This window comes from Falco biarmicus, chromosome 4 (assembly GCF_023638135.1).
Source record: "Falco biarmicus isolate bFalBia1 chromosome 4, bFalBia1.pri, whole genome shotgun sequence".
NCBI classification, from domain to species: Eukaryota; Metazoa; Chordata; class Aves; order Falconiformes; family Falconidae; genus Falco; species Falco biarmicus.
Window position 1 is genome coordinate 39,192,060 of NC_079291.1, and position 13,919 is coordinate 39,205,978.

Here is a 13,919-nt window from a genome sequence, read left to right on the forward strand (position 1 = left end):
AAAAAACCTAATCTAAAAGCTGAAAACAAACTTTAAGGCTACCACAAAAATTAATATACTATGATATGGACAAAACAGGGAATAATTAGGCTCCTAATACCATGGGTTAATCTCCCAGATCAAGAGTAGATCTTTGAATTTGCTGTAATGTAAGATTTTTCTTTTCATTTGATGGAATTTGTTTGAATACTTCAGCCTGCAGACAAATAGTAGCAAAAAGATTACAGGAAAATATAATTATTCAGAAGTCAGTATTAGACTTCATGCATCAGAAACATTATAGAAAAATGATACAAATACATAGAGACTTTTTCTACTGGAATGATCTACCACTAATTTAACTGAACATATTACTTGGAAGCATTCACTTTCTTTTATACAAAGACAAATAAAGCAGCTTCTGTGAAATACTCGTTAAAAGACATTTGGGATATTCAACAAAAACAAGTTTTGGGGAGAACAGCAGTTGTCTCCCAGAGCTCAGCGAGCCTTGGAGTAGACTAGCAGCAACCTGCAATAGAAAGCACCGAAGTGCAATTCTTTGTTCCCCAGCTGCTCCTTGCACACTGCTTCTGCACTCACTGTCACAGCAGCCACTCCGAGTGTGTAGCTGCAAGCCTCGCTACACTGCAGAGGGCAGCGACAGCTCAGTCACACACAGAAAGAGAAAACTGGAGTAGGAATAAAGTACGAATGAATTCTAGACAGGCTGGCTCCTATGAAAAGCAATAATCTCTCTCTGCTCTTAGCAGTGTTACTTTAACATATTTGGAAATCATCAACTGTGGCTTATTTAGGCAAAACAAACATAACCAAGCACCCAAGATAATTAAACACTATTGTGTCCCGTTTTAATATCCCAGATTTGTATTACTAGAATTATTTTTAACCCAACTATTTCAACGTGCATGCACTGAATTCACTGACAGAGCAGCAAGCATCAAAGTTTTTCCCTTTCCTGCCTTTCAGACAAGTCAGTCCTCCCAAGCCTCTTTGATTTCTCTTGCCACGTTTAAGATGCAGAGCTGCTTGTTGCCAAGCAAATCCGAGGGGCAGGAGACGACAAACGACAAACATCCTCAAACATCAATCACCTACAGAAATGCTCTCAACCAGATGAATCAGAAATTCATGAGGAAGGTATTTGCGTAGCAGCGTATAAATTAACCCATTTCAGGTTACTCCAGCCACTCCTAGCTGTGACAACAAAGCGTCTTCTCCACAATTGCATTTCCTAACCTCTCAAAAAAGTAAACTTAAGTCCATTTTTTAAAACACGTTCCTCCCACTTCGCTGCCCCAAAAGCCCCCAGCTCCAGCCCCTTGGCACCTCGTGCCCGGCCAGAGGCCCGCTGCCTCATGCCGGCCGGTGCGACGGGCTGCCCTGCTGCCGGCTGTCCCTCCTGCCAGCTCCCCCTCTCCTCCTGCCAGCTCCCCCCTCTCCTCCTGCCAGCTCCCCCCTCTCCTCCTGCCAGCTCCCCCCTCTCCTCCTGCCAGCTCCCCCCTCTCCTCCTGCCAGCTCCCCCTCTCCTCCTGCCAGCTCCCCCAGCGACCAGAGGCAGCGCCTGATCCCCAGCGTGGGAAGACCCCAGACGCAAGATTTGCCGAGAGGGAGCGACAACCAGAACAACAGCGTTTGCTCCGGCCGCTGCCTTGGTCAAACACGCGCTCTACTCTCCACCAGCGTGTGGATTTGGAGGTAACATTTCCTTGCGGACAATGGGTGACGCCGAGGAGGAGTGCCTGGGGGGCAGACGGACTCGGCCGCTGCCCGGACGGGTCCCAGGCCGGGAGGGGAGCGGGAGGGAGATGAGGGGGCGCGCGAGGGTGCCGGCCGCCGGGGCCGCCCCGAGGACCCGCCGAACCGAGCCAGGCAGCGCAGGGGCACGTCCCCAGAGCAGAGACCCGCTCCGGGGCGCTTCCCAACGGCCGAGAAAACCCTAGGGAAGTCCCCAGACCCTGAAAACGCGCGAACAACAAAACAGCGTTTACCCTCCCTTTTAAGGCGCGCTTTGCAAGGCCGGCGTCCAGCGGGGAACGTCTGCCCCGCCGCCCCCCTCACCTCAGGCCGGGGCCCGGCCGCCCGCCTCTCGCGGGCGAAGGCCACCCCCGGCGGGGCAAGGGGCGCCGAGCCGGGCGGCACGGCGGGGCCGCAGGGTCCACACACGTCCACACGCTGCCAGCCGCGACGGGAGGCGGCCCGGGAGAAGGGCGCGGGCTGCCGCCGGCGGGGCCCCCTCAGCCGCGGGCGGCACACGCGCAGGCGCCGCGGAGGAGCGCCGAGCCGGGCCGCGCAGCGCCATGCAGGCCGCCCGCCCGCTGGCAGGGGAGCGCCTCGCACGCCCCCCACGCCGCTGCCCGGCGCGGCGAGGGAAACCCGGCCCGGCCCGGCCGGCGGCCGCGGCGGCACTTCCAGCCCCACCGCTGCCGCGGCGGCAGACACGGGGGCTGCCTCCTCGAGCTGTGCCCGCCCGCCCCGCCGCAGCGCGCCCCTACCCCTTGGCGTGCTCGGTTTCCTCCTCATTGTCGCCGTCTATACCGCAGGTGTCCTGGTCATCTAGCTCCAGGCTCTGCTGGCTAGCCGCAGACTCGCTGTCCTCCGCCATCACGGGGGAAGGAGGGAGGGGAGGGGGCGGGGGAGCCTATGAAAGGAGCCGGGGCGCACGGGCAGATGCAGTCGGAGGAGCTCCCTCTAGCTGCTGTCCTTTCCGGCGCCGGCGGAGGAGGCGGAGGCCGCCGGGGCTGCCCGGCCGCTCCCCGCCGCCCTTGTGGGGGACTGAGGCGGGGCTGCGGTGCTGGGACTCGGCGCCCTGCCCTGCCCTGCCCCTCGGACCCGGGCGGTGCCGCCCCGGGGCCCAGCCACCGACAGACCCCCTCGGAGCCGGCATCTGACCCGCGCCCCCTGCCTTCCACGGGCCTCCGGTCCCTCGCACCGGGTCGGCACGGCCCCCGCCGCCGCCGGGGGAGGGCCGAGGCGCAGGCGCAGGCCCGGCACCGGCCGCCCCCGCGCCGTGGGGTCGGGGCAGCGGGTAAGCGGGGCCCGCTCGGCGGGGCCGGGGCAGCCTCGGAGCGCCTTTTGGTGATGCCCTGTGATTCCTCCCCGCACCGTAAATACTTCGACGCCAAAGTTGCTGACGGTAGACGCTGCTGCGGCCGCCTGACCATCCGCCTGCACAGCCGTGGCTACCGGCTCTCGCAGCGCCTGCTGTTTTCTCGAAGCCTTTTGTATTCCTGCGAGCTGCATGCTAGAAAAACTGGAGCTGGATGGTAATGGTTTGAACCCAGGAAAACAAATAAAGACACACTTGTAGTAATTATTTGAACTGTTGTGATTTCCAGGGTCCTGTCAAGATTTCTGGATGAGGTTCAGAGTTTGGGAGTGCTTGGTTTGGCGGTGCTGCCAAACATCACATTAAAGCATGAGAATAGCATGCATCAGTTGTAACTTCTCATCTCCACTGTGCTCTTGGAAGTCATTTAATGTGGGGAAGATCCTGCTTCTTCCCATTTTGATTTAAGGTGCTGATTTGGATTACTTTTTCCTATTTTTGGTTTAAGGTGGTGTAATGTTTTGCTCTATCAGATGTTGCAGGTGACATGTCAAGTAAAAGATCTCACTGGCCAAGCAAAAGACATCTAGATGTCCCTCCAGTTGTGCCCTTGCAGTCAAACTCTGAACCTATGTGTACTGAGCATCATCCCTGAGCCACTGTGTCCCACTGCACTTGGTCCTTTACAGCACGCGAGTTGGTACGGGAACTTGTAATTCAAATGCTGAAGTTTTTCGAAGAATCAAAGGCAGACAATGTGATGATAATAAAAGATCCAAGGCCCGGAACACCCTGTTAGATGTACTTAATTATAACAATCCTCCCAACTTCTCTTGGTCTAACCAAGTAGTTAGTTGTATCATGCAGAAAGTGCTGCCCTTGTGGTTTCAAATAATCACTGAATATTTGTTTCCTGCCACAGGCAAACTTGTAGAAGCTCCTTCTGCCTTTTTTTTGTGAAAGGACAGAGGGAAAGATAGTTCTGAATAGGTAATGGAGTATGGGTTTATTAGCTGTATGATCGATCTCTCATGGTACGCTCTGATGTCTCGTGATTATTTCAAATGTTCAGTGACTGCAGTCTGTGCTGGAGTTCCATTATCTGACGTATTTTCTGTCTTGACAGTTTTGAAATACTAGCTGCAGTCACTCAAAAATTCAAGGGTACTAAACTGATAAGGCTAGAAAATATTCAGCACATTCCGGATAAAATGAACTGTGATATAGCACATGTATCTTTAAAACCAGCAGTTGTTCCTGAATATGGCTAAATTGTTAAGGTGGTGTTAATCTTCCACAAATGAGTAAAGGGAGAGAGAAAAAAAATCTAGACAGGTGGCCTACCCTCAACTATCACAAAACTGATGGAGTCTGTAACTAACACTTGACCAGGTATGACCTCCCAATGTCAAACTGTTGCTGTAGTTCAGAGGGGAAGTGCATGTACCATGTTACCACAGTTTGAAATTACCCTTAAGAGTAAATCTTCATTCAATTGTAATGTATAGGAGAGAAAGGAAATCTCAAGACAAAGGCACAATACTCAGTAGTTTTCAACAACAAAAACCCAATTGTAAACAGCTGCCTCATAGCCTGGAGAGAAGTTAATCCAGTGATTACTAATGATCTTTTTCCCCTCATAATAATGTGTAGGAGAAAGTGAAGAACAGTATGTCAATGACTAAACGTTGAATCACCTTGTTGGAGAAACTGGGGGTTTAACCATCTTCGATCCTTTACCACAGTTTTCCTCACTTCATTGAGATGAATGGGCTATAGGAAGCCTGGATCCTGACTGTTCTTGAAGTTCACCGTGACAATAAAAGAGGCAATATGAATCTGTCTCAGCAAGCTACCCCTTGCTGTCCGCTGCTAGAAGGTCTGCCTGGAAGGGGGATCAGGAGCAGTATAGCTGCAGAATGGCTGCTCTTCTAGACTTCATTTTATGCATGAAGAATATCCTTATGGATATCCCAGTTTATCTCCTGACAGGCACAACTGAGATTATTCTCCAGGTTCAGCTGTTACGGGACCAAATTACAACACAGAATTGTGCTTTGGTTCATGAATACACAACTTTTGCTTATACCGCAAGTAGAGAAGGTGACCAAAAGCAAGAGGTATGCACCTGTCCTGCACTGAGAATTTCTGCTGCAACTTTGCATTTCTGAAATTAACCAGATTCCCAGTGTTTAAATTCACTGCAGACACTGCTCAGCAACTGCACTACTTGATAAATATTAGCTATTACATGTCTAGATGTCTTCCCAAAATAGAGCAGCAAGCTGAAAAAATGTACCCCTGAATTTCAGGACCCTACATGCTCAACCACAGTGAGTTACTGGAGTGTGTGCCGTTAGGACAGTGAACCGTGTGGATGGCACCTGATTTGCCCAAACAGGCTGTCTGTGGGCATCTATACTTCCAAGACCTGTGTTGTCACAGGTGAGTATGCCTGGGAACTCGACAGACTGCTGCATATGAGTGATGCAGACATAACCCACACACTCGTGCCAGTCTAAGCAGACCATCAAAAGCTATCAGAAATGATTCATGTTAAACTTACAAAATAAAAACCTTGGGTTTGTGAAGGTGTGAATTTACTGTTTTTAATTGATTAAAAAGACCTCTTCCTAGATGACACACAAGATAAAAGCCTGCTATTTTATGGAGATTAAAAAGAAGAAAGCACAGTCATTTTACCCAAAAGCTAAAACATTTATAACAAAGGAAAACAGACTTCCTAATCAGCAGATACAATTCACTTAATACTACACAGCATATCATGAAATCAATTAAAATAATCCCAGCATTTGATGAATTATTTATTGGTTGGTTATTTTCATAGGTCTCCTTAGAGCTTTGCTAGTGATTCTAGGTTTGCTGCTAGATGTAACCAAAGTACCCAGTTGCTTATGGCAACAAAATGGAAGAAAGAGAGAAGGGTCAATAAAACAGCACAGATGTAGCTCTGCCTGCCTGCTCCCACCACTGTCAGCCACCAAGGAACAGATCAGCCTATGGTGGACCCTCTACGCCACTGTAAATCCCACCTTCTTGGATCTTTCCCCATCCTTCTTTTTCCAGGTTCTGTCTCTCCTCTACTTTCCATAACAGATGGAGTCATGGGTCTGTCTTGGCTACAAATTAGCCTGTGCCTACAATTCTGAGACGCTTTGAGCCACCTTGAACGTAAGTATATCAGTCTAGGCCCAGATTCATAAAAGGATTTTGGTGTTGCCATGTTTAACTTTTTCCTAGTTGACTTCCACAGCAAAATCCAGGGCTCAAAATGAAACCCTACAAACACTCAAATACTTTGAGCATTTCAATGGCCAACATGAGTTCAAAAGAACTCTAGGCTACTGAGGAAGCAGCCATCTAAGCTTGGTGCTCGGAAACAGAGGATCGGGAAGCTCTAACTCCCAAGGCTGTATGGGGCTTTCTCAGATCTCACCTGTTGGGTGAACCATCAAGTGAGGCTGTATAGTGTGTGGTCAGGGTCATACCCTTCCTGTCTTTGCTTTTCTGCAACTGAATAAAGGCAGCCAGCCACAGGCAGTTTCCCTCAGGCAGCCAGGCATAATCCAGACTTGTTTACCTGCCTAGTGATATGTATTAGTTACATCCCAGTGAACTAGTGGTATGTCATACGGCATTCAGACTATCGGCATCATCTGTGTTCTGAGTATTAAACACTGCAGAAGAAGAGTACCTGAAATTTTAATGCAGTCATAGAACTGACCACATAGAACACGCCACATTGAAATATTCATAGCATTTACAATTTAAAATGGATTTTATATTGCAAGTAATAATAATAATAAAAACTTGGTGTGAACTTTTTTGTAATCTTGGAAGCAAAACTGATTCAGTTTGAAAATTAGTTAACAGTTTGGCGTTTTCTCTATTTTCCTAAAAAATATAAAAAAAAAAAAATACAGAGCAAACAACTATGTTTAGACTTTGCTTCATACAAGTGCCGACTAGTACTACCTCACAAGGATTTTTTTTGTATTGGCTGCTCTTTATGCTGAGAACTTAAATACTGCTTTCTTCAATCCTGGGTGAGATGCGAGGGTAAGAGAATACAGATCCAAAACACACTGAACAAATGCACCCAAACACATCTATATAGTTGTCACAGCTAACAATGGAATAGGTAGAAATGGTTAGGGAATGAAATGAGCTTGTGATCCGTTATGTTGTACACTTGTATCCATGTGAGATCATGTCTCTGATCTTTATGGTCTGTCTCACCCACTTTACATCTTTTTAACCTCCTGCTGCATACCACACTTGCTGAGCTGCAGCCTAGCCTGTCTCCCACAGCCCACTTGCTGCTGGCTTGTGTTGGCTGCAGCATTCAAACTGGGGGACAAGCACTCTCAAAACAGCCCACTCTTTCTGCTGCACTCTGACATTCAATTTTTTTTTTGTTGAATTATGTTTTAAAATGCAGCTCATATCATACATCTTCTATTTTTCATCTTACCTTTTGTGGTGAAGCATCTGCTTCTCCATGTTGGTGCCTGCATCAGCAAGGGCTGTGGTCTATACAGCGTTAAAAAAGGGTGAAACATTTATATGCATAGTGAAAACATATCATAGCATTAAAAAATGTGTATGATAAATACAAACCCTTGTGCCTAAGGGTGTAAGTGATAAGGATAGGAAGACTGTTATCCTGTGGGGGTTATTATCACTAGTAGAGATCTCTTCTCCAGCTTTCTGAAGCATCTGTTTTTGATGATAGCTGGAAGCAGGATACAAGACTTAGATGAAGCACAGGTTCAGACTGGTTCCAGCATTACAATTCCTCTGTTCCTAGGGTCTCTAGTCCCAAAAGGTAAAATATAAGACAGTCATGCTTTATATTGAAAAATATTTAATAATCAGAACTGGGTCTTAAATAATGATTATTACAAATACATATACATTTTGCATTTCTAGGTTTTGTTGTGAGGGGTTTTTTTTCTCTTTCAGACCCTTCTCAAAATACATAGGTGAATAAGAATTAGTGGTGACAGATATATTGACAAAGATGGTGTTGACACTGGTGCTGCAGGAGCTCTGACCAATACTCAGCAATTACTTCTGTATGTCCAATCTCCAAATCAATCCAATTTACTTCTGTCAGATCCTAAATCAGTTATCCCATCAGCCTTTTACAGTTCCCCCATATCAATATGCTCTTTGCAGGGAGGCTGCAGGTACGGCCAAGATGGTTTCCTTCCCTGATTCTGGACGGAGTGATAGATAGATAGATTCTTCACCTCTTGACCATTTCAGAGTTTTTCCAAAATGAAAGTTGTCAGTTTTCTTTTTGTCTGTTTCTGATAGTTCTTTATCCCCAAACATAGAGGAACTCTTTCCTGTGACAGATGTACTTTTTTTCCTGCTAGAGTGAAAAGGCTACAGCCTGACTGCAACTCTCAGAGCATTTGTAACAGAGTAGAACTGTTAGAGTGCTCCTACATGTCCCGTTTGCCCTAGGGTATTTAAAACTGTTAAGACACTGTGAAATGGAGACTACAGTCTGGAAATGTTGAGGATATTGAGTAGGATAGTTCTCAAAGTTCAGGTCCAGAGAAGGAAACCTAAAAGTGGCTACCCCCAAACAAATGATATGTCTATCAAATACTGTACTATTATTCATTACCTATTTCCATTAGCATAAATCACTTCTATTTGGAAAGGTGCTCTTCCAGTCTTGGGAGATTGCAGTCTAAAGAGAAGCAGACCATGGATGAGAATAGTATTTTATGATGAACAGAATGCTCCTTGTAGTGACAACCTGCTTAGGGACTGTATTTTGTTACTTCTGGGGAAGATGTGGTATTTCCCACGTTTCTATGATAGCCAACAGAAAATAATTTCCAATGTTCTGTAGGTTGCTCCAACTGGAAGTATCCCATTAACTTACAAATCAGATAAATGGATAATGCCAATAAAGGTTCTGCATACCTTCTGGGTCAGAAGCAGATTAACAGCATTGTTCAGGATGCACACCTGCCGCATGGGGAATTGCACTGAATAAGAAGTGTCTCTTCTTGGACACAGTGTCTTCTTTATGAAGAAAATGGGAAATCAGACTCTACTATAACTCTTCCATTTCTATACAAAATTTTTGAATTTTACAGTAAGATTTTATCTGTCAGTAGTTGACAACTGTCTGCAAAAGAAAAGCCTCTGTCAAATGTTGCAACAATTGAAGAGTAAATTACTTAAAATATAGACAGTAGACAAGCTTTAATTACAAAATCTAGACATTAGGTCTAGGCTAGTGGGCAAGAGTGAATAAATCTCATGGATGTCATAGATGCCCCTATGTAATGGGGCATAAGCACAGCAGAAACTCAGCATCAGGCATGGCTTTGACCCTGCAATGTCAGACCACAAGGACTATTAAGTTAATTAATACAAGCCTTTATGAGCTCTTATGCCGGTTCTTCCAGTCAGCCTAGCTGAGCAACCTTTACTTTGGTATTACTCAATGTTGAAATGCTGAAACGGGCTTTTAAGCCAGCTTTTATATTAAATGCCTTTATATACATACATGTGCACACACACACACACATTTATGTAGGTATACTTTACTGATTTCAAGGAAGAAAAGCAATCCAGCTCTCAAAAGAAAAACACAGCTCATATAGGAGAACTTGGCAACTGCTTTGTGCTTCCCTCGTTACTGTGTTAGTGTCGTGGATGGAGTGACACACTTCACTTGTAAGAGAGAAGCTGCAATAGTTTTATTGGTATAACACAGTGATTTAACCAAGTCTGATAGTAAATGCAACAGTGGTTTAACAAGATTCGATGGCAAGGAACGCTTCATTATTTACTGCACAGAGGGCAGAGTCAGACAAAACTGTCAGGGAGACCCTCCCACTGAGCCATGAGGTGCAGAAAGGACCCCCTGGCGTTCCGAACTCCTCCTCAGAGGGGAGATTGGATCCAGACTTGGTTTCAGACTCGGTCAGCAGTTTATATCTAAAGGACTATATGTGCGCAATCAATCTCTTATACCACTTAGCTAAGATTCCAAAGTTTAGCTCTTAATCACCTATTAAGTCACCTATTAATGCTATTAATCACTACCGAGAAACTGTTTCGGCGAGGAATCTCGGCCTCGAGGAATCTCAGCCTCGAGGAATATCTTGAGAGGTGTCCCTGCTCCAGGGGAGGTCCTGCCGTGCAGCCCGCTGCCATGCAGGAGAGCCCCACAGGCCCTGGGCTGTCCGTTATTTATGGAGTGGATAATTGACTCAGTCACATCTGCATACTGAATACAGGAGTCAGTTTCTTTCACACTTGGCTTGAGTTGGACCTCGACCAGCACTGTTAGGTGGGCACCTCGTTCAAATTAGCCCTGGGCTATTGTTGTTATCTGCCCCCCCCCCCAAATCCACTTTGAGCCATCGCAACCAGACACATCCATTCTGACCCCCCAGGTGGTTATCACTTGAGCATTGCCACAGAAACAAAGGTCAGGATGGGGGGGAGGACACCGCCACAGTTGTTTAATGTAGGATCATGAGGATATTTAATGTAGGTTCAAGGCAGACCTAATAGCATAGTCACAAAGAGGCAGATAGCTTGAGACAGGCCACCCTCACCAACATCTAAAAGTAACTTTACTAAAATGTCATTAGAATGTCACATTGTACATCCCATCGATGTTGGCCAGACAGCACGGCACAAAATGGGAGGTGGAATCAGGGGGCTGGGTTTGTAGAAGGGGTATTTCCTGAAGATGGGAGAGGGAAGTAGGACCTATAGCCTCTCTCATCTGAAGGGGCAGGGGACACCAGCAGAAAGGCCCTGCCCTGAGCATGTGGGTAAGGGTAGTATATGGGAAAACGTCCTGCTGTGTTACTTCCTTCTAATGCAGATTTTCCCGAGTTCAGGACGGGATTCTGGCCCCTTCCTTTATTGATAGAAAACTTCCAGAAGAAAGGTGTAGGGAACAGAATCTCCCTGGAGTAGCTTGTGGTGCATATGCCGCAGCCAGAGCTGGAACAGTAATGTGAGTGGCACAGTAATGGGTTTCTACCCAGGGAGAGAAGCTTCGGGGCCAACACTGCTGGGAGTGTGCTGGTGAAAATCTGGTAAGGGCAGGGGAGAAGACAGTCCCGAGGTCTTTTAAAACTCCATACAACCACTAAATCACCAACCTCCTTAAAAAACATACAACCACTAAATCACTAAGACTCTAAAAAAACAATGACTGTAACAGGAACTCTTTGAATTGATTTCTTCCAGGTTTGATGCCCAACATCTCTTGCAGCAGGACTAGCCATTCCATTGAAAGTGGGATTTCTCATCCCACAGCAGTATTTCAAGCACCATTTTCTACCTTTATAATACAAACCTGGCAGGACCATTCCTCAGTTGGGTTTATTCAGAAGTCCATATCTCCAGTCACGTGAACACAAAGTCCTCTCCAGAATTAAAAAAATAAATGTTAAGTATTTCATTTATACCTCCCTGTTGTTATTACATTTTCCTTCCCTGTGGCTGTAGGTTTCCAAGGCAGAAGAGATATGAAATGATCAAGCATAATAACTGGCACTGTTTATTCCTAGAAGAAAAGCGTATCAATTAAACAAGAAGTACTTCAGTTAAGTGATAATAGACCAGGTGCCACATTTTGCAAGCTAAAACTGTGGGTACCAGAGGATTACTGCTAAAAAGAACTAGATACCCTTTCTGTTATTACTGCCAAATAGAAGACAGTACCTGGTGTCAGTTTACCAATTGGAATTACACAAGTAACATAAAAAAAAATGTTCCTCTAGTCTGAAAATGGCACTTGGCTGCTGCCTACTCATCTGCCCGAAGCTCCAATTCCAAATGGTTTGCAACCTGGAAATGAAAATATCACTTATATCCTGAAAGGAGGCTGTAGGCAGGCGGGGGTTGGTTTCTTCTCCCAGATAACAAGAAACAGGACAAAAGGAGATGGCCTCAAGTTGTGCCAGGAGAGGTTTAGATTGGCTATTAGGAAAAATTTCTTCGCTGAAAGGGTGGTCAAGCATTGCAACAGGCTGCCCAGGGAGGTGGTGGAATCACCATCCCTGGAGGCGTTTATAAACCACATAGACGTGACACTTAGGGACATGGTTTAGTGGTGGCCTTGGCAGTCCTAGGTTAATGGTTGGACTTGATAATCTCAAAGGTCTTTTCCAACCTAAATGATTTTATGAAAATAACATGGTATCATGAAAGTATTATGTGTGTGTATATATCATCGTATTATATGTATCATATATCACATATAACGAATACGGTTAGCACTGAACCTGCCAGCCCACGTTTGTCTGTAAGCAGAAGAACAGGAAAAAGAGTAACAATTGAGTTGCTCCTATTTTTCTCAAGTTTTGAAACAATTAATAGTTACAATTATTTTATTTTAACCTAAAACCAAGGTACTATTGATGAGGTGAGAGAAAACAGGGACATTTACACTTAAAACACACTACAGTGCCATCAGTGATGATACATTTTGATTGAAATGAAGATGTTATAAGCTGAATACTGCCCCAGCCAAGATGCTATGCAGGGTTTCCTGAGCCGACAGGGATCTTCACACTTGCACAGACAGCAGCCCATGAAACAACTGATGATCTTGTGCCAACTGCCTCCTGGTGTATTGAAGTCATAAACTGTGCTTATATTGAAATGATAAAACGTGTTTTATACACAATATGTATGGAGAAAGAGTTCCCCACCAGGTGGCAGGTATTCCAACTTCAAGAATTTCAAATGCTAAAGAGAACCAAAAGGCAGCACTGATGAAAAAAACCCCACAACTTACCTGTTACCCATACATTTTAGAAAAGGAAACAGACGACTTCTCGTTTGGCCAAGTCCATGCATGTACCGGATGGATGCTACCATGCCCCAGGTTAAAGCCTATTGATAGTTAAGAAAAAAATCATGCCTTTTTGGCCCACTAGGGACCTTCCTAGATAAAGAGTAAATACCTAATCCAACACTCGCTCATTGACACTTGTACTATTCTATAGGCTAAACCCAACATGGGACATGCAATTTCTTGCCAGTTTCAACCATGTTGGTCTAGGATAGTGAAATGAAATTGGTCCTCCAGAGCATTCATGGATAGAATGAAGGGCAGAAAATGAAAATACTGCCAAGGTATTTCAAGGGTGCTTAATTCACACTATTAAACCTACTCAATCCTTCCTGTAAGAGAGAAAAGCATCATGAGCAATTCCCAGATGGTGCGGTTTCTTTGTAAGGTGTTCATCTAAGCTCAGTACCACGATTTTGTATATTTGTGTAATGTGTTATGTTGCAAATGGTCTGGGCAGGAACCATTTCCCCTCCCCTATTTGTATTTGTAGAGGATTTAGCATGCTGGTATCCTGACAAAGCACTTAAATAATAAAAGGTCATTATCACAGTAAGACAAGGTTCTTTACAGACACTTGAATAAGCTTTGAGAAGAAAGTATTTCAGCAGGAACAAAGTGGGAGCTGGGGGACAACCATGAAGTGAATGGGTGCTTAGTAAGTGTATTAACTCCCAACAGCCCTAACATTTCATAGGCCCTAGGACCTGAATGGACTTTAGATAATAAAATCTATGATTTAAAAATTATCTTTATTTTTTCACTCATTATTCATTTGAAAATCCCGATTGCTGATAGATTAATTGAAGACCTGTTCATTGTAATTTTTAAAGGCCAAGATATTTTCATTACTTTTGTAAGCTTTGTGATTACAATCTTTTGCATTCCCCCCCTAATACTTGCCATCAAACCCCAAGAAAACAACTGCTTTTCTAGGTTATCCTCCACATGGCTAAGATCACTTGGAGCTGCTGATGCCAAGACCTATTCAAC

The 13,919-nt window shown here is 45.4% G+C and overlaps 1 protein-coding gene across 1 annotated transcript in view; it reads right to left on the reverse strand.

The window, feature by feature from the left end:
* NMT2 (N-myristoyltransferase 2) overlaps window positions 1-2,744 on the reverse strand; it is a 32,266-nt gene extending 29,522 nt beyond the window's left edge. Inside the window, exon 1 of the mRNA XM_056336104.1 lies at window positions 2,496-2,744. Within this exon, the coding sequence (XP_056192079.1) occupies window positions 2,496-2,605 (110 nt within the window). The 5' untranslated portion in view covers window positions 2,606-2,744. The remainder of the gene's footprint in view (window positions 1-2,495) is intronic.
* Between the last annotated feature and the right edge of the window lie 11,175 nt (window positions 2,745-13,919).